At 61.9% G+C, this 19,088-nt stretch overlaps 7 protein-coding genes across 9 annotated transcripts; 5 read left to right on the forward strand and 2 right to left on the reverse strand.

Annotated features, from left to right (window-relative positions):
• Positions 1-2,924: 2,924 nt before the first annotated feature.
• LOC62_03G003735 (uncharacterized protein) lies at positions 2,925-4,572 on the reverse strand (the record flags this gene model as incomplete). The annotated part of the gene is made up of 3 exons (XM_062770271.1): positions 2,925-3,345; positions 3,395-3,991; positions 4,028-4,572. 3 exons carry the CDS (start codon positions 4,570-4,572, stop codon positions 2,925-2,927), a joined length of 1,563 nt encoding a protein of 520 aa, XP_062626255.1.
• Positions 4,573-5,079: 507 nt separating this feature from the next.
• On the forward strand, positions 5,080-6,896 carry LOC62_03G003736 (uncharacterized protein; the record flags this gene model as incomplete). The annotated part of the gene is made up of 6 exons (XM_062770272.1): positions 5,080-5,648; positions 5,711-5,838; positions 5,904-6,246; positions 6,296-6,439; positions 6,490-6,723; positions 6,770-6,896. The coding sequence occupies 6 exons, from the start codon at positions 5,080-5,082 to the stop codon at positions 6,894-6,896; spliced, it is 1,545 nt and encodes a 514-aa protein (XP_062626256.1).
• A 395-nt stretch (positions 6,897-7,291) lies between these two features.
• On the forward strand, positions 7,292-8,712 carry LOC62_03G003737 (uncharacterized protein; the record flags this gene model as incomplete). Its single annotated transcript, XM_062770273.1, has 4 exons — positions 7,292-7,884; positions 7,930-8,084; positions 8,145-8,517; positions 8,559-8,712. 4 exons carry the CDS (start codon positions 7,292-7,294, stop codon positions 8,710-8,712), a joined length of 1,275 nt encoding a protein of 424 aa, XP_062626257.1.
• Positions 8,713-9,931: 1,219 nt separating this feature from the next.
• On the forward strand, positions 9,932-10,906 carry ayr1_1 (NADPH-dependent 1-acyldihydroxyacetone phosphate reductase; the record flags this gene model as incomplete). The annotated part of the gene is made up of 3 exons (XM_062770274.1): positions 9,932-10,093; positions 10,127-10,520; positions 10,593-10,906. 3 exons carry the CDS (start codon positions 9,932-9,934, stop codon positions 10,904-10,906), a joined length of 870 nt encoding a protein of 289 aa, XP_062626258.1.
• Positions 10,907-11,426: 520 nt separating this feature from the next.
• Positions 11,427-12,702, reverse strand: LOC62_03G003739 (uncharacterized protein; the record flags this gene model as incomplete). Its single annotated transcript, XM_062770275.1, has 3 exons — positions 12,397-12,702; positions 12,148-12,249; positions 11,427-12,083 (listed from the first exon to the last, which is right to left on the reverse strand). The coding sequence occupies exons 1-3, from the start codon at positions 12,400-12,402 to the stop codon at positions 11,427-11,429; spliced, it is 765 nt and encodes a 254-aa protein (XP_062626259.1). The 5' UTR covers positions 12,403-12,702.
• Positions 12,703-13,942: 1,240 nt separating this feature from the next.
• Positions 13,943-16,054, forward strand: LOC62_03G003740 (uncharacterized protein; the record flags this gene model as incomplete). Its single annotated transcript, XM_062770276.1, has 2 exons — positions 13,943-14,362; positions 14,511-16,054. The coding sequence occupies 2 exons, from the start codon at positions 13,943-13,945 to the stop codon at positions 14,775-14,777; spliced, it is 687 nt and encodes a 228-aa protein (XP_062626260.1). The 3' UTR covers positions 14,778-16,054.
• A 673-nt stretch (positions 16,055-16,727) lies between these two features.
• On the forward strand, positions 16,728-18,772 carry LOC62_03G003741 (uncharacterized protein; the record flags this gene model as incomplete). 3 transcript variants are annotated; one of them, XM_062770277.1, is made up of 8 exons in its annotated part: positions 16,728-16,972; positions 17,011-17,107; positions 17,159-17,401; positions 17,813-17,868; positions 18,067-18,190; positions 18,274-18,310; positions 18,357-18,372; positions 18,575-18,772. In XM_062770277.1, the coding sequence occupies 8 exons, from the start codon at positions 16,964-16,966 to the stop codon at positions 18,611-18,613; spliced, it is 621 nt and encodes a 206-aa protein (XP_062626261.1). In that variant the 3' UTR covers positions 18,614-18,772. The 3 variants fall into 3 exon arrangements, with proteins under 3 accessions (XP_062626261.1, XP_062626262.1, XP_062626263.1); XM_062770278.1 differs by having other exon boundaries at positions 17,159-17,868; XM_062770279.1 differs by lacking the exons at positions 16,728-16,972; positions 17,011-17,107; positions 17,159-17,401 and adding an exon at positions 17,691-17,739.
• Positions 18,773-19,088: the final 316 nt, after the last annotated feature.

Raw genomic sequence — 19,088 nt, forward strand, 5'->3', positions numbered from 1 at the left:
AGTGGAATAGGCGGAGCTTCTGTGGTCATGTGCTAACCCGAGCGTAGAGCTTCGCAAAACTCAGAGAAAGCAGAATGGGCGGTTGAACCTGGGAGCATTGTGACACCGGAGATGACCTCCATGGCCACAGATCGTGAGTTATTCACGGCGACGACCTTGCTGACTTTCAGCCCAATCTTCGGCTCCAACTAGACCTGCCCAGCCTTCCCGCACAACCGAGTCAGAGGCTCTGTCCTCTGGTCAGCCGGAGGAGGAGGAAGAGGAGGAGGATGTGGAGCTGCTACCTCCAACGTACAAACCTAACTGGAGCGTCGGAAGGTAGAACGGCGAGTTGTATCATAGATGCTGTGCGTGATGCATTTGGCAAACGACTTCCCCCTGGCGGGCAACGGTCATGAAAGGCCTGCCGATATCGTGAATGATGTCTTGGCATCAGGGCAGGTTGTCTTCCCGACCCACTTCAAAGTGCCCGTCCGCTTGTTTTCGTCGTCATATCCTCGGGCACTTACAGCACCGACACAGAAAGTCAAGCACACTATGGTGGTCGGTCACGGGGATGGATGTGGTGTCTGACAGGACTCGGGGTTGTATCAAGAATGATTGTTGCTCCTACTACCTCAGCGTATCTCTATCCAGCTCACCATCACCACCGACCACTACGATGGGCAGGTGTGTGGTTACATGGCTGTTCGTGGCCCTGGCCTGCCATGTCGCCTCAGCTTTGTTCACACCAACGCTGTTCTTCAACTACACGGTATCTGGAACATCCCCGATGCTGAGCTTCCGACCCGACAAGCAGACGAACTTAGTGTTCGCGAACAACGCGATACAGGTTGTTCCGCCTTGGAACACGAGCTTCTCGGACATCCCATGGGGGAACTATGTCCCCGGTCAGGCACGGGTCGGGGCTACGCGTTCATCGATCAGCAACGTGGCGAACAGAACAGGCGTGGTGTCTATTTATTACTGGGGAACCGGTTTGTATTGGTCTGGCGAGTTCACCTTCGACACCGGGCCGAAGGGCGGGCTACTTCTTGCGAGTCGAACCGACATGCTCAACTCCTCGGTCGTACCAAGCAGAGCCCGCATCACTGTCAACAGTACCACCCCGACCAAGGCGTTTTCAGTGCTGGGCAACGGTGGACTTCCGGTTGTTGCTAATCGACAAGGAAACATCGGGCCAGAGACGGATTTCTACGCGAGATACCAGAATGACCCAAATGCGCTCTACACCCTGGCCATTGATAGCGTGACCGTCGAGACTGGTATTAGAGTCAATGCGTAAGCAGGGCTCTCTGGTGAAGGCTGTCAAAAGCTGACTCCCTACAGAACGAAGTTTGAGGATGTAAGCTCGCGTGTTGAGCGAATCATTACCCCCGACGGCAAGTGGAACGAGTTCTTCCTGCCTCGGGACGAGACATCAGGGTGGAATATCTCATCCGAACTGGACGGCGTTGGTAAGCTGCACTGGCACAGTAACATCTGTGGGACACTCACTGATGATTGTAGCTGGTCAGCCGACACCGCCGTACGCTGGTCACCGAACTATTGTGACGTCTTCTCTAGGCGACAGATTCTACGCCAATATTCCCCGCGGCACGGCGTTCATCGTTATCAACGGAACGACCGGGCCATCGAAAGGCCAAGCGCTTATCCAAGTCGCTGCTGAGGCCCCGGCCAAAGGCATGGCTTCAGAGGTCGTTCTCACCAACCCTTGGGTTTCGTTGGAGACCATCTTCATGGCCCCTCTGGACCCTGCAAGACAATACAACATCACAATCTCTCCAATTGTTGGTCCGGACAACGAGACCCTCACAAGCAATTCATACCCCAATGGAGTCGGGCTGCACAGCGTCACACTCTACAACGGAGGGTAGGTCAACGGAGGGAGCGCAAATCTAACGACCCCCAGGGACCTCCCGCCAGACCCAGCGAACAAGGCAGACGACGACAGTACGCCGTCAAGCAAGCCCCAAGTGAAGGACACAAAGTCGACCAATGTCGGCGCCATAGCCGGCGGGGTGGTCGCAGCTGTCGTCGTCCTCCTCATCGCAGCGACCCTCTTCTTCCTGAAGCGCAGGAGGAACCGGTGCGTCCCCACTCCTAACCACAGTCACTGATATGTATCAGAACCACAAAAGACAAGTTCCATATCGACGATGCGCCGTCAGCGTACAAGGATGGTATGTCCACGGTCACCGTCCCTCGCTGACATGTGCACAGTTGACGAAGGAGGCTACGCCGACGCCGCTCTCACAGCGGCGGTTCCCACAGACCCCCTTCTGATGGGTCCTGACACGAGGACACAGTCTGCGCCACCTAGGCAAGACGCGCCGCCGCGACGCCAGCGGGTCATGCACGCCCTTGATATGGAGGATGTTCCCCTCCAACCACGGACCATTGGCGGTCCCGGCCATATCGGCACGCTTCCTTCTGCATCAATGGTCCCAACACCACCAGCTTCAACACCGCAGCTGGTCGCCATGTCGCAGCACCAGCTGGATACCCTGCTCGGTGTCGGTCGTGGTGCTCGATCGGGCAAGGAGGCGAACACGATCGTCCAGGTCCCCCAGTCCAAAGTGGATCTCCTGAATCGGGCACTAGCGCCACCTCCACATCGCCATGACACCGTCGTCTCGATCCCTCAGCACGAGCTCGACGGCCTGTTGGGCATCGCGGGGCCTGCACACTCAGCACATGCGATAGACGACACCGGTACCGCTGTGTCGATGCCGCAGTACAAGCTCGACGCGCTGCTGGCTAGTAGTCAACGCCAGCTACCTCCGACGTACCATGACTGAGTTCGGGTTTCGTCGGCATATGTTGTATGCACCAGATGCTCATGCGAGGCGGATGACGAGACGCTCGCCATGTCACCACATTCCCAGGTCATAATGTACATGATATCCTCTACAGTGTCCATTCTACCTCTGCGCAGCACCGGGCGGAAGACCGCCAGGAGCGATGGGGCTCTGTTCCGAGGCGCTGGGCGACGAGCGTCCAGTGCTCGCCGTCAGAATCTGCGCCTTGTACTCTGCCATCCTGTCATGGTCCGCAGGAGCTGCACCGGCTACCGAAGGCGAAGTGGCAGAGGGTGCAGAGGCGCCAGGCGAAACTGCTGTGAGGCTCTGGCTGCTGCTACCAGCCGCCCAGCTGGGCCCGGCCGCCGACCCAGACGCAGCAAAGTCGGGCTGGGCGTACACTTGTTGTGGTGGTCGCAGTGCCGCCTTGTCCGCGGCTGCCGACTGGAAGAGGGGCTGGGTGCCGCTGTCTTGTCGTGGCGAGGCGATGAACGGCGTGGCTTGCGCGTCGTCTGCTCGTTCGAAGCGCAGTGGTGCTGTCCTCCTACCCAGCGTCAGCAGAACTCAAGGGCAGACAACGTCACACCACTCACCGCTGGTACCACCTGAAGAGCCAGAAACCCAAAGCTGCAAGCAACGCCAGGCCAAGGACGCCGCCGACGACACCTCCCGCGATAGCACCCTTGCTGACCGGGTTCTTGGCCGTCGTGCCGAGCTCATCGAAGGCAGATGCGCTATTACCCGTCCCGACTCCCGAGTACATCTCAATGCTGGAGAACGCCACGGTGCTGTTGGCTCCAGGCGCGAGGGTGAGCGTGTAGATGAGTCTTGGGTCCAGGGGAGTGACGTGGAAGATGGACTCGGCCACCCACTTGTCCTTTGTGCCGGTGTGAGAGAACGACCGCGGCGTCATGGGTGGTGCGGGGGACACATTGATGAACGCTTCGTTGTAGTTGGGACCCGTGGTGCCGTTGATGACGAGGAATGAGACGTTGCGCGGTAGAGTGGCGGTGAGCTGGGCGTCGCCCGAGCCAACCACATGCGGGAAGGAGATCTTGTCCTGCCCGCCGACGCCGCCAATGCTATCGACGACAGACCAGCTACCCCGCTTGGTGAAGAACGAGTTGATCGCACCATTTTGAACAATGCGTTCGATGCGAGTCGGCACGCTGCCAATGTCCGTTCTATCGCTGTCAGCGGTTGTATTCCCTCCCAGCCATACGTACGCTTCGGCAACGATCCCAGTCATGATGGTTGTGCGGTTCAGCACAAAGACGTTCAAGTACGGGCCGCTCATGATGGCGCTAACCCAGCCAAAGGTGACATTCGTCGACTGGAACAGGACGTTGTCCGCTGGCTGGCTCACTTGCTGCTGTACTCCGTTCAACATGAGCTTGATCGGAACAGATCTACTGCTGCCGACCAAGACTGGCGACCACGAGCCGTTCGTCGAGCCCGTCACCTTGAAGCCGTGGCCGACAAAGTTGAGGACTGCCTGGCTTCCAAAGGAGAAGTATTCGTTGGGCCTGGAGCCGATGTGTGCAGCGCTGCCCTTCCCCACCATGCCGGGCTCGTACGACCCCGACGGCGTGTCTGAGAACACCGTGTCCCACATCGTGACATTGACCAACGGCGGGTCCCGGTAGTCGGGCCAATAACGGTACATGCACGAGGTGTCGCCGAGGTCGTAGTCGAAGAAGAGGTTGGGCTCGTAGGCGGCGGTCGTCGCCAAGCGCGCCATTGCCACCAAGGCCAGTGTCAGCGCCGCCATGTTGTGCTGTCGGTGCCGGTTTGAGCGGCAGATAAGTTGTTGGGAGAGCGAAAGAGAGTGCGTCTCGGCGCTTGAAGGTGCTCGCGACTCCGCTCGACGGCATTAACTTCCTGTGGTGGGCCACTGGATAGCGCAACGTGACCTCAGTCTCTAGTATTCTAGCGGGAAGTGCGACACGCCCGCGCGGGCACCGAGTTTGAGATTGCAGGGACCAAACAACAAAGTACCCGTCTCTTGCGTCAATAGTGGGTTCTCCGCCCGCGGATGGCTTGATTGCAAGGGGCCGCCTGATGCACTATGGTCGCTCTTGCAGTGGTACTTTCCTGCTGGCCCTGCCCGAGTCCCTCACGTGTGCTTGGTTCATTGAACCTGTGGTCAAGTGTTAGCAGGTCGAGGTCGACCTTGGACGCTCCCATCGCTGTACATTCACCACTCGACTCTATCGTTATCTTCACGCGACTGTGTTATCCTTCTCGGCGTACCGGCTCCGACAAGCGACAGAGGAACATGACGGTCGCGGTGCTCTTGGGTGCCATCGCCCTCCTGGGTGGTGCTGCTGCTCAGATCCCCAAAACCACTTTCGGCAGGAACCTCACGCACATCACACCGACGCTCTATTTCAACATCACTATCCCAGCGTCTGACGGCAGCATGGACTGGCAACCGACGTATACAAACTCGAGTTTGTGGTCCATCTCGTTCTCTGGGTCGCCTGACAGCACCTATGTTCCGGGCATGATGGGTGTGGGCGAGGCGACGATGACGGCCTTGGGTTTCCAGTCGCGCATCGTTAGCAACAGCAGCACCTCCATCAATGACACGACTTTCGTTCCGTGGCCGTCACTGCGGCAAACATTTGTTGGCTCGGGCTTCTACCTCCACGGCTCGACGAGTAATGGGACGATCAAAGCAGAGAACGTGGCGTACGAAGTCGTGGACCAGGAGAACTTGCACGGCGACCTGCTGTGCGCGGCAAGCGCTCTTCCATGGGGATACTACCCTATGGAATACACGGTTGTCGACGGCCCGGTCAGCATCACAGGCATGACGATAACGACAGGACTTAAGACTCAAGCGTAAGTGTTTGTTTGCCCCAGTATACTGGAACCGATGGCCAGTTCTGAATGTCGCGCTTCAGCCCCACGATGGACGAGGTCAAGGTCAAGTCGGCGAATTTCATCTTGGACGACGGCACGTTCAACGCGGTCGACTTCTTGTATGGCCGGGGTTCTGACTGGGTTGTGGACCCGGGAATTGGAGGCGTCAGTGAGTTGTCCCCTGCTACTTGTGCTCCTTGTGCTCGCGCCTTGCCGTTTGCTCATCTCGGCTAGACGGACAGCCATTCGTGTCCTACCCGACTATCCGCCCCGGGCGCCAGCCGGCAGGCCAGTTTCAACAGATTCTCGTCCCCGTCCCCGCCAACACGTCCTTCTTCATGATCAACGGCACCACCGGTCCCGATCGGGACATTTTGGGCGTGGGCTTTAATGTGGACCCACCAGAGCAGACGTCCATCTTCTATGGTGTGAACGCGACCACGAAGTGGGTCACTCCTGGTATTCTTTACTGGGCGCCATTGGACCCGGCCGTCCAGTACAATCTCACCTTGCAAGGCAACGAAATCCATGGCGGTAACATCAGCCTCCACAGCGTTACGTTCTACTCTGGCTTGTGGTGGGTATACCCCTCTCCGGGTACAGAGTTGGACTGACATCTTCTCCAGGGGAGACGGAAGCGTCAACGCGTCCGCGGTTGGTGACAATCCCAAGAAGAAGAGCAACACGGGGGCCATTGTCGGAGGCGTTATCGGCGGAGTCGTTGGACTCGGCTTGCTCGGCATGCTCGCGTTCTGGCTATACCATCGACGGTGCGTATCGTCAAAGACTGACGCTGGGTACATTCCTGACGAGGGCGCAGCGCTGCCGACAATGCGGAGAAGAAGAAATGGGCCGTCAATCCTGATCAAGCGGTGTACGAGAAGCCTAACACCGGATCTGACCCGATCGTCTTGGGTATGTCCGATCTGTTGCCTCCCTTTGCCATGGCTGATATCTTGGTAGCCGAGCTGCCAAGACGAGACCCAGACGGCGACCACTTGCTGTCCGACGGCCCATGGTCACCGACGGACACGACAGATCCATCCGAGTTAAGGTGAGTTGCCCGACGCGACTGGCATGCCATCTGACCTCCATCGCAGCTCGGGAGGCGTTCCAAAGGGCCCGCGAGCGTTGCCGGCCGTCCCCCAGCCATCTGCGACGCCAGCCGTCGAGCTGCTACCTCCATCATACAACCCGCAGTGGAGCGGCGGTACTCCCAGAACGTAGTTAGCAGTGGGCGCAGGGATGTAAGAATAGCATCTGATTTCTGGGGCAGTATAATGTAGTGGGTGCCGAGATGGTCATGTGCGTGAGCCATCGGTCAGTTGCACTTCCGTAGGCACCAGTGGCGCACTCGATCAAGCATAGTGTTGTGTAGTCTTTGCCCTGCCGCCGAACACTCGCTGAATTGTTTGGGTGCAAGGAACGCGCTAAAGTGTCCGCTGTATGCATGGTGGCCCTCCCTCGACCCACTATGACGGCGGCCATCGATGCCCACCTATCCCTGCATCCTGTAACCCGACCCTCGGGGCCAAGCAAGTATTGGTGGCTAAAGTGAGAAGACACAATCACGCGTCGAAATTCATGATGGATGTTATCGTTGTCCACTTGACATCAACAGCATGGCCGTGACCACCCTCTTGGCGATGAGGCTCGTCCTCGGCCTCCTCCTGTACGAGCTGGTCAGAGCCCAGGCGCCCGTCTTCTCGTTCACTCCAAACATCAAGTTCAACTACACCATTCCGGCGATGTCACCCCAGTTCACGTTCACGCCGTCGTTCAAGCTCGCCTTCTGGGAGAATGCGTCTGGCGGAAACAAGACCGCGATGTGGAACACGAGCTTCTCCGAGACGCCATGGTCGAGCTACGTGCCGGGCCAGGTGGGCGTCGGCGCCGCCAAGTCGTGGGTGTCTGGCCGGCTCGACAGGGCGCTCGAATTCACGTACATCGGCACGGGGGCATGGATCTCGGGCTCATTCGACTGGACCAACACGACGATACCAGACTCGGGCGACATCTTGAACAGCCCTTGGTTCGACCCCGGCGACATGCTAATGACGCTCAACGTGATCCGTGGCACCAACTGGCTCAACCAGACGGGCCGCAACGGGCTGTCGCTCACCGAGCGCACAGGGTCATTCGCCGGCCGTGCCAAATCCGAGATGGGCTTCGAGGTGGACAGTGTCACCGTCGAGACGGGCCTCCTTGCGAATGTGTGAGACTAGAGTGGTGACCGTAAATGACGAGCTGACGCAGCCAGCTCGTCGTTGGACCAGGTCCAATCCCGCGTCGAGTACATGGTCGTCAACGGCTCGTTGAATCCCTACTATAAGTGGTCTGGACCCAATGTCACTGGCGAGAACGAGTACTACAACACGGTCGACTGGCAGGTCTCTTCCGAGCTGGACGGCGTAGGTAAGTGTCATCCATCTGTGGGCTGCAGATCACGGACCAGTGTCGCTGACGCCAAGCCAGCCGGCCAGCAGCCCCCCTCGCCGTGGCAGGGCCAGAAGACGGCAACTACGCAAACGTACTACTCCAAAGTCGGCCTCCCGGTGCCCCTCGGCACGAACTATGTCATCGTCAATGGGACGACAGGCCCAGACAAGTGGTGGGCTGTGGTCTACTTGGTCCCTGAAGAGCCCGGTGTCGATGTGATCAGGACGGTGATGCTCTACAACCCTTGGGTATCCGTCCAGACCATCCTCCAAGCTCCCCTCGACCCCACCCTCAAGTACAACCTCACCATCGTCCCCGCCACGGACCAGTTCGACACCAAACTTAACATGTCCCGTGGGTTTGACCCTGCATCTGTTTCGTTGCACAGTATCCAGTTCTTCTCAGCAGGGTGAGTGCCGGTGGCGCTGCGGGGCGAGCTAACGCGCCCAGAGACTTGCCGAAGAATGCGACGGCAGCCGGCGGCACCCAGCACGGCCCCAAGAAGTCTTCAGCAGGCGCCATTGCCGGTGGGGTGGTCGGTGGAGTCGTCGCCTTGGCCCTTCTCGCCCTTGTCCTCTGGTTCATTCGCAAGCGGAAGCGGTGAGTTGGCGGGCGCTGGAGCAATACTGACGGCAGCAACACGGACAAGACAAAGTTTGAGATTGAGGACTCGCCGCCCGAGTACAAGAATGGTGTGTTGTGCTGCCGTTTCCAAGCTGACGTCCAGTCGATGAAGGAGGCTATACCGACCAGGCGTTGTCAGGCGGCGCGCACACGGCGCCGCTGTTGGGCGCGAGCGCAGGGGCAGCTATCGCGCGCGAACCGACCAACCACTCGACGACTTACCCGTCACAACCGGTGGTGATGCACGCTCTCGACAGCGAGGCAGTGCCCTTCGTGGCCGGTGGAGCCGCCGTGCACGCGCTAGATACAGAGGACAACCTGGCGCCTGTGGCTGTCCGCGCGCTTGACAGCGAGGAGGTCGCGCCGTCGCCCGGCAGTGCTGGCCCCGGCCCAAGCGCCTCAGCAGCAATGGTCGCGATGCCGCAGTACAAGCTCGACGCGCTGCTCGGCGTCCTGCCAGGCGATCGGAGCGGCAAGGCGATGAACGAGATGGTCCGCATACCGCAGGCCAAGATCGATCTGCTTGTGGGCTCTAGTGCCGGCGCCGGAGCGTCCAGTGCGCCTCAGCCAGACCGGATAGTGTCAATGAAGCAGCGCGAGCTCGAGGGACTCCTTGGCATGCCGGTGTCGGAGGCGCCGGAGGCGTCGGACACGGTGCTCTCGATGCCGCAGTACAAGCTGGATTTGTTGCTTGCTGACAGTGCGAGGGCACCGCCAGGCTACCAGGCGTGAGCGAGCCGAGCTGGACAGTAGGGTAGTTGTTGTAGTCTATGTCATCAGTCGTCGTAGTCAGTCAGTCATATGACGCGTGGGGCGTCGTGCGGTGAACCAAAGGCGGCCAAAGCTCGTCAGCCACCGTCCAAACACACACCTCGGTCGCGAGTAGTACTGCACGCCTCTGCGGACACAAGCGCCCGTCGAACGAAGAAGAAGTAACAAAGTTCCCGCGGAGTCGAGCCGCCCGGGGTGACATGCTGCCACGCTGGGCAGAGTGCTGGAAGAATTAGCCGATGGCACGAGGCACTTGCCGCACATAGCACCAACTGTAATCGGTGCTACTGTAGCACCAACCAACTATAATCGCGGCAACGTCATGGGCGTCATCTGTGTCACGTCTCGTGGCGCCAGGCAGCAGCTGGATGGGTATATAGCTTGCTTGCCCAACGGCGGCCCAAGCCTTCCCAACCAACACAAACACAATGGCAGTCGACGAGCGCAAGGTCGCCCTCATCACGGGCTGCTCGGAGCCCATCTCGCTCGGCGCGAACACGGCGCTGGCGCTGCACGAGCGCGGGTATCGCGTGTTCGCGAGCGCGCGAAACATCAAGACGCTCGAGCCACTGCGCGTGCAGGGGCTGGACGTGGGTACTCCTCTTCGCTGCTACTGACACCAGGTGCTCGCGCTCGACGTGACCTCTGAAGAGTCGATCGCCGCGGCGGTAGAGACGATCACCGCCGCTGCCGGCCGCCTTGACGTGCTCGTCAACAACGCGGGCGTGGCGGGCCGCGCGGCCATCGTCGACGCCGACATGGACCGCGTGCGCGCCATGTTCGAAGTCAACGTCTTCGGCCCGATGGCGCTCACGAGCGCGTTAGCGCCGCTGCTTGTCGCTGCGCGCGGAGCGTCGGGACGCGACAGCGTCGTGGTGAACATTGGCAGCGGGGTCGTCCTCGGCTATCCCTTCCTCGGGGCGTACAGCGCGTCCAAGGCCGCGCTGCAGACGTGGTCGGACACGCTGCGCCGCGAGCTGTCGGCGCTGCATGTTAAGGTTATCACTGTGGAGCTTAGTGAGTTGCCGCCGGCTCCGCTCGACGACGTATCCCGCTTGGTTTGGCGCTGCTAACACCACGCCCGCCCAGTGCTCGTGCGCACCGCCCTCGGCAAGGGCGAGAAGCCGTTCGTCGTGGTCAAGGACAAGCCGTTGGGCCTGTACGACTGGGCCGGCATTGTCGCGTACATCAAGACTGTGATGGGCGGTGCGGCGAACCATACCGCCACCACGTCCGAGGACGCCGCGCGCGACATTGTCAAGGCCATCGTGGCCCCCAACCCGCCAGGCAAGCTGTGGACCGGCGGCGGCACCTTCCTCGCCAGGTGGGTTGTGCCGTTCCTCCCGCGCTGGTACGTCGACTTCAAGCTCTGCAAGATGTTTGGCAAGGGTAAGGCATGGTAGGCTGCGTTGAGCGTTACAGAGTTGCGCTAGAAGGAACCTTGTTGCTTAGTGGCGGGGTTTTGCAAGTTGGTGCAGGGCTCCAGTGCAGCGCAGTATCAAGTAGTCGCGACGGAAAAACCGTTTCCATGTCCTCTTGCCAGACCAGAGTCGGCCGCGGTGAGCTCGGTCGGGGATGTTGGAAACCCTAAGAGGCGGTGCGAGAGAGACGAGCATGTGAGGGTCTGCGGCCGCAGCTGTTATTGATGACGCTTCACATTGCCATGGCGTGGTTGAGCTCGGCGCCCGTGAGCACAAGCGCATTCGCATCGAGCTTTGTCTGTGCGCGGTGACCTTGCGGCGCACGTCAGCATGTCATCTATCATCGCCCAGACCACCCACGCGGGGCCCACACCAACTAGAGGTCAGTCACCAGACGATCAGCCGCTCCTAGCTCCTTTGCACAGAGAACAAACGTTCAGTTCATCATGGACATTCACTTCCCACTACCCCGCGTCAACACTACGCTGCAATTAATCCTAGTTTAGTAGTCCGAGTTGTTGTTGTTGCCGCCGAACGACGAGTTGTTGTTGTTGTTGCCACCGAAGCCGCCCGACTGCTGCTGCTGCTGGTTGCCGCCGAAGCCACCAGACTGCTGCTGCTGGTTTCCACCGAAGCCGGAGGACTGGTTGCCCGAAGACTGGTTGCCGCCGAAGTTCGACTGCTGGTTACCAGACGACTGGTTGCCGCCGAAGCCCGACGACTGGTTGCCCGAGGACTGGTTCGAGTCGAGGCGGCCCGAAGTCTGCTGGTTGTTGCTGTTACCGCCGAACGACGAGTTGTCGTTGCCGCCAAAGCCCGACGACTGGTTGCCAGACGACTGGTTCGAGTCGAGGCGGCCAGTGCTCTGCGACTGGTTGTTGTTGTTGCCGCCGAACGACGAGTCGTTCGAGCCCTGGTTACCGCCGAACGACGACTGCTGGGACTGCTGGTTCTGCGACTGCTGGTTCGACTGCTGCTGGCTGTTGTTGTTGCCAAACGAGTCGTTGGACTGCTGCTGGTTGCCCTGGCCCTGCGACTGCTGGTTCTGCTGGTTCTGGCCCTGCTGCTGCTGGTCCTGGCCACCCTGCTGGTTGCCGCTGGCGCCGGCGGCGGCGCCACCGGGGAGGTACGACGAGTACTGGTCGACGTTGATGCCGGTCTACAGGGGCTGTCAGCGGCGTTCACGCTCGGTCCACACAGCCCGGCCCAGCCGGCCCGCTCACGGCGTCAGAGAACTGCTTGGTGTACTTGTGGCCCGACTCGGACTGGAGGAAGGCCTTGGCCTGGCCCGACTGAACAAACTGCTCCGCCTTGTTGAAGAGACCCTGGGGGGGTTAGTATTGGGGAAGGTGGGGCGGTGGGGGAAGGGGCGTCGAGGAAGGTAGCTGAGGAAGGCGGCGACGGGGGTAGTCATGGCACGGCGAGGGCGGCGTTGGGGAGGAGCGGACAGTGGGGCTAGCAGCGACACTCACGTCCATGTTTATGACTTTGTTGTGGGTTTGGGACACGAGAAGTGATTGAGATGAGAGATGAAGAAGGGAGGAGAAAAGTCAACAGAGCGTTATTATGGTGTCAGCTTTCCGCGGGGGGTCAGGGGGCTGGCCATGGCCATGGCCATATGTGACGGGCGTAGCGGCCAGCGCGTGGTGGGCCAAGTGACGCCAGCGTGTCGAGCCAACCACCATCGACCATCGCCCGGCATTAATAACTTTCAGGGCACCACACAATACAAGAAACACGCGCCAGACCCGGCTGGCCAGACGTCACTGGCGGGCGCGGGGCGGTGCCTCCCACTTGGGTGCTTAAACGAGATCAACGTCATACTACCGCGCGTGATGACCCGTGTCACGGCGGGCGGGCGTCAGTCACTCACTCAGTGCTGTGGGGTGACCATCGCCGTGCACCACACCCATAGAGGAGCCAGCTCGTCGCCGTTGCCCTCTTGCTCACTCGCTCATGCTCGCTCGTCAACGCCGCCGCGACCGGCGGTGGTCGGCCCGCGACCGACGCCGACCACCGCCGGTAACGCTGAAACCGGGAGATCCCAAATTAGCTCGGTGCGTGACCCTGTCCGACGGCGATGAGCCGCGGCTGGCGGTGTGGGGGGGGGGAAGGGATGGGGGCGGCGATGGCGTCCATCTCCACCTTCCTTGCAACTCGCCAGCCTTGCGTTGCCCTTATGCATCATGTGGTGCAGCGCAGCTCGTCGAGGCCGCTACAGACCAGCATGCAGCAGAAGCGGCACTGCTGCGACGAGACAGGCGCGCAGTAACAAGACGACGACGGTGCTCAGGGCCGCAACGTCGTGATCGGCAGGGTGGGTGACGAAGGGCGACCCTTTGTGTTTACGGGCGGTGATTGGCACAAGGAAGGTGATGGCGACGGCTGCGCAGTGGGTGGCGAGGGCAATGGGGGATGCAGTATCGGCGATTCGAGTACGAGGAAGGAGTTAAGGAAGTGACGAAGCAACGCGACAAAGACACAGTGATCCGCGACGTCGTTGCGATGGCGACGACGCCGAAGCAGCATGTCCGCAGCACTAGCACCAACGCTTCTCCCTCCTTCCTTTCGGCCGACTCTTCTGCTCGCTCTTCCCCCTTGGCCGTCTCCGACGCCGTTCCAGACTTGATCTGCTCGACCTGCTCAAAAGAAGAAAGAAGACATTGCACAAAGCAGCTCGCAAGTCGGGCTGGCTATCAGAAGAATATCGCGACAACAATGGCACGACTCCAGCTTCGGCCGGATGACGCCGTGCCGACACCGACGCGACACACGTGCCTCGAGGCATGAATAGCGCAATCCATCACAGCGCCAGTCGCCACCACTGCACAAACTCACTCTCACGCTGGCTGGCGCCGCTGGCTCGACGGCGTAGTCTCACTCACCTTCGCGCGCATCACACAGAGTGCTTGACGCACAACAATGCTTCGGCGACACCTCTCGTCGCACTGTACATAACCCCCATCGCCTAGTCATCACCCGCTCGCAGCTCTCAACAGCTAGCTAGCCCACGCAACCATGGCGCTCTCCACCAGGTCAGCAGCGTCGCGTCTCCCCCTCCCCCCAACGCTCCTCCTGCCGCGCTTCGCCGCGCTCCACCCAGCCATCGGCCCCGCTCCGCTCCCCGCTTCCACCGCAGCCCCGCTGCTGCCGTTCTCCCCGACGCCCACCGAGCAGTTCGCCCCCGACTCGGACTCGGCGGCGGCGGCATCGCCGGCGTCCCCGCCCCTCGTGCTCACGGACCACGTCGCAATCCTCGACGGCCCGCTCTTCCGCGCGCTCCGCCGCGGTGTCCGCCGCTCGACGCTCCACTTCGGGGCTAACCCCGCCGCGGCGGCGCTGCTCGACGCGCTCTCCCGCGACCCGACGAGGGCGGACTGCGTGTGTACCTGGATCGCGGGGTTTCATCTGCGCAAGCTCGTCGAGACGCAGGCGAGGGTGGGTGGGGTTGCGGATAGGTTGGGCGAGTGGAAGGTGAGTGTGCCGAGCGCGCCGCGCCGCGGCGTGCGAGGTCAAGGCCTTGGTTCCTCGCACGCAAAGACCGTGGTGTGCTGGCGAGCTCAAGACCCGCTGACGCCCGCCACAGACCGCGCAGAGCCAGTTCAACAACACGTACCCTCTCCACCTCCCCGCTTCCGACCTCGCGGCCGCCTTCCCGTCCGACACGAGCCCCGCGGCCCAGCTCTACCTCGCGGCGACGGAGGCGATCGTCGCTGCGGCGAGGAGGGAGGAACACGCCGTCGTGGCCGTGTGTGGGAGCGCTGCGGTGGCCGGCCGGCTTGAGGGCGCGTTTGCGGCGGATGCGGGGGTAAAAGTTGTCGGTGTGGAGGAGGGTACTGTGTTGGGTGCGTAGGTGGCTTGTGGGGAAGGCAGGGGAGGGGGCGAGGAGAAGCAAGCGACGTTCGTTTCCTGTGGAAGAAGGCAAGGAGGAGGGAGGATGCGACGAGACACCGCCGCGTGTACATAGATTCCATGACAGTAACGTAGGCCCAAGGCCCAACACCAGCTCTACGAGCACAAAACAGATTGTATGCATGTGATTAGATAGATGGCGTGGCGAGGTGGCTGGGCAGCAGTACCAGGTGCGGCGGAACACCTCCACCGGCCGGCTCGGCTCGGCAAATCGCAACGGCGACGGCGACACCCGCAAAAACAATCTCGAACTCGCAACGCCGACCTCACCACCACCGCACTCACACCATGGCCCTCCGCCCCTCCGTCGCCCGACTGGCAACCTTCATCGGCCGCCCGCCGCCCGCGCATGCGCTGAAGGCGCTCGCGCATGTACACGGGCCGGGGTGTAACCACGACCATGACCACGGGCATGGCGACGGCGATCACGCGCATGGGGTGGTGCACACGTACGACCACTTCCCGGGGGAGCCTGCTCCTGGCGCCGCTCCAGCCCACGACCACGCCCACGCCCCCGCCGACCCCCAGCTCCAGCTCGGCCCGTTCCCGCCCACGCCCGCCCTGCTCGCCGACCACGTCGCGCTCCTCGGGGCGGGCAGCCAGATCGTCAACGCTGTCCGTGAGCGCGGGTGGGCGTGGGCGCCTGTCCCGGCCAACGGGTGGGTCGTGCGGGGGTTCATTGAGGCTGCGGCGCAGGAGGAACGCCAGGGACAGGTGGTGCAGGCGTATGCTGCGGCTGGGGTGATGGAGGAGTTGGCGAGCGTGTCGGACGAGAGCAGCGACGCGTGGGCTGTAAGTCGCCGTGGGGCCCTTCCCTCTCGTATCTCGTAGCGCAGTGCTGACTCGCCACCTAGGACTGGACCAACCTCTACTCGACCTCCTCGCTAGAGTTTACTCCTGAGGAAGGCTTTGTGACTTTCCCTACGGCTATAGACGCGCTCACGCCCGCCGGCCTGGCGTACCTCCAAAACTTTGCAGAAACGATCAACATCGCGCGCGGGGTTGGCGAGGTGCGCTGCCGCGTGCTGTGTGGGAGTTGGGTGGTTGCGAGCCACTTGAGGGCTGGGTTTGAGGGGGATGAGGGGGTTGAGGTTGTGTTTTTGGGCCAGAAGGCGGGCGCGAGCGGGGCGAGCCAGGCGGGGGCGGAGGGGAAGGAAGGCGGGGAGGGCAAGGAAGGGGCGTAGTACAAGGGAGGTAGATAGAAGGAGGGAGGACGAGGAGGAAGGACGTGTTGTTCATAGACGCACTGCGCTTTTGTTGCATACGACTTGTCGATCGAGCAAGGTGGAGATAGCAGTAGCCATGAGGACCCGTCCGGCACCATTCATTCCACCTGCCGCGATCTCGCTGCTCGCTGCCACTGCCACTGTCACAGCTGCTCGAGCAGAGCTGCGCCGGCGCGCCAAGCCATCATGTGCCAAGCGGGCCTGCGTTGTGCGTCGTCGTGCGTCGGCGTCGATGTGCCCGGCCGAAGCATCCGCGACGCACGTTTGAGCAACCCAACGCGTGCCTTCTCGCGGAGGGAAGGGACTGCAGCCGCCTTCCTTTGTTCGTCAGTCCGTCAGTCGGCAAGCTAGCGCCTCGGCCATCATCATATCATGGGATCGGCGTGGGCTGAGCATGCAGCGCCTCGCAGTCACTCGCAGAGCACGACACGGCTTGGAGGAGGGGGAGGCTACGACGCGACGACGCAGCAGCACGCCTACTCGTGTCTGGGTGGTGGCTGATGACGTCAATGAATGCTAGCCTGTCGGTTGGGCAGGTTGCCGGGGGGAAGGCGGCTGCGGCTATGGCTCGACGACGCGGGGGATCTACAAGTGGTATACAGGGGGGATGTGAGAAAGCATTCAGTGCCTGCGGCGTGCTGCCTGCCAGCTGCCAGCCAGCGCTCGCCAGCCCACCTACCTGGCCCACCGCGCCCACCTGCACGCAGCCGGCCGTCGTCAAGGCGCTAACAACAACAGAGGCAGCAGCAGCACGTCAGTGGTCGACCAGTCACGCGTCCCCCTTCCCCCCCCCCCCGCCGGCACATATACCTTCCCTCGTCGCGCGGCATCATCTCCCTCCCTCATCCACCCACTACACCTCAACAACAACCACCACCACCACCACCCATAACCAACAACAATGTCTGACGTGCGTGCATCCCCCGTGGCCCAGCTCACCCAACCCAGCTCTTCAACCAGGCCCAGGGCGGCGCCGCCAAGGCGCAGGAGTTCCTCAAGTCGGAGCAGGGCCAGAAGCTCGCGGGCCAGTACGGCGGCCAGATCAGTGCGTCGCGGCACTTCCTTCTCCTCTGGTCGCTCCGCTAACACCCCGCAGAGGATGCCACCGGCATCGACATCAACAAGTTCACCGGCGGCGCGTCGTCTGGCGCCGGCAACGCCCTCGGCTCTGCCCAGCAGGCCGGCGGCAACGCGCTCAACTCGGCCCAGCAGGCTGGCGGCAATGCGCTCAACTCGGCCCAGCAGGCCGGCGGCAACGCCGCCAACTCGGCGCAGGGCGGCCTCCAGGGCCTCCAGAACCAGGCCCAGTCGGCGTACGAGGGCTTTGGCGGCAACGACAGTGCGTCGAGGCAGTAAGCGAGAGCGCGAGCGTAGCGAGCGCGAGGTATGAGCGGGGGTGAAAGGCAGGCTCGTGAGCGCGTGCGCTCACTCGCCGCGCCGCGCGTCTCCGTTGCGTTGGAAGAAGGAAAGCCGGAAGAAGCGAAACCCTACATAGACTACACGCCCCGAAGCGCCGTGGGCCGGGCAGCACAGCAAGCCCACTTCCCCCGCGGCGCTGAGGACGGGCGCGTACGGCACTTGAACACTTGGAGCGGGGCTGGGGGCGTATGAATTGTAAACCAACCTTGATGGGCAGGGAGGGGGAGAGGCCGACCTCTCCTCTGAGCCCACGCGCGCGTGCGTGCTCGCTCGCTACGCTGCGCTAGCTGCTACGCAACTACGCAACGTAACATCCCTGACAGCAACGTAGGCACCACGACGGGCGGGTTCGGGCGCAACGCCGGCGGCTCGGCATTCTCGCGTGCTGTGAGTGTATTGTCGTGCTGTCGATCATCAGGTCGGTCGCAATCTATCGCCATCGGCATTCCGGGGTCGTGGTGGACTGGTGGGGGTTGGCTTGGCGTCACATTACGCCTCGCTGCCCACTTCAGTTTCCGTGGGAACGGCGCGGGCGAAGCGAAGAGCGCGCGCGCGTCATGACGACGAAGCTGACACCTCCCCCAGAACCAGCTCGGCGCCGACGCCAACAACACGAACGGCGCCGACGCGAGTTATGGCAACGACGACGACGAGCAGAGCGACGGATACAAGACGGGCACGAGCACACCAGGCTACCGCCAGGAGGGTGGTGAGTGGCGACGGCGACAGCGCTGGGCGACATCGCGCAATGTCCACACGGCGCTAGGCACACTAGCTGACAACATGCCACAGACGAGGACGGACGGGCTGCCGAGGCGCGCATCCGCCAGTGAGTGCATCCCTGCATGCCGCAGCAAGCATACTGACGCACTCAGGGGCTTTGGCTTCACTGTGAGTGGAAGCGCACCGTAGACGCGGCCAGGTGAAACAAGTGTGCTGCCTGCTGTGCATCATCGTCGCACATATGGCACATTCAAGGTGTCACCTTGGCAGTCACTTGCCACTTGTGGCGATTTAATATAAAGTCGCCGCAGAGCGAGCGCAGCGCGGCGACGACGCGCAGTGCAGCGAGTAGCTGACATCATGGCCCCAGTCGCTCGCCAAGAACAACGACGACGAGCCCAACATCTAAGCGGTCGCGATGATGCGTGGACGCATGACGCTCGGCGTACAGCACGCGCACACCACCCAGATCCGGCCACCCGGCACTGGGAACCGGGAGCCACCCTCTCATCCACCAGCCCGTTGTAGCACTGAAGTGGGAACCATAATGCATGGAAAGTGACTTGTGTGGAGGGGAGTGGAAGGGGCTGGATGTGGTGGATGCAGTGTCGCAGTGGATGGATGCTGCGGGAGGGAGACGGCGGACAGAGGCCAGACTGATGGCCCCGAGGGTATGAGCCACGGCAGACAGCCACGCGCCACGGCGTCGTGCACGTGCTGTTGTGATAACACGAGACAGCCGTGCGCCCCGCGCCCCGCAAACCCAGCAGCAGCCATGACTAGCTGCTCGCCCTCAAACGCTTCGACGTCGTCCCACACGAAAGCGACGACGTGTCGAGACGGCGCCGACGTGACGGGGCGAGGCGAAGACTGAGCTCGCCCCA

The sequence above is a fragment of the Vanrija pseudolonga genome, chromosome 3, assembly GCF_020906515.1.
Source record: "Vanrija pseudolonga chromosome 3, complete sequence".
In the NCBI taxonomy this organism is placed as follows: Eukaryota; Fungi; Basidiomycota; class Tremellomycetes; order Trichosporonales; family Trichosporonaceae; genus Vanrija; species Vanrija pseudolonga.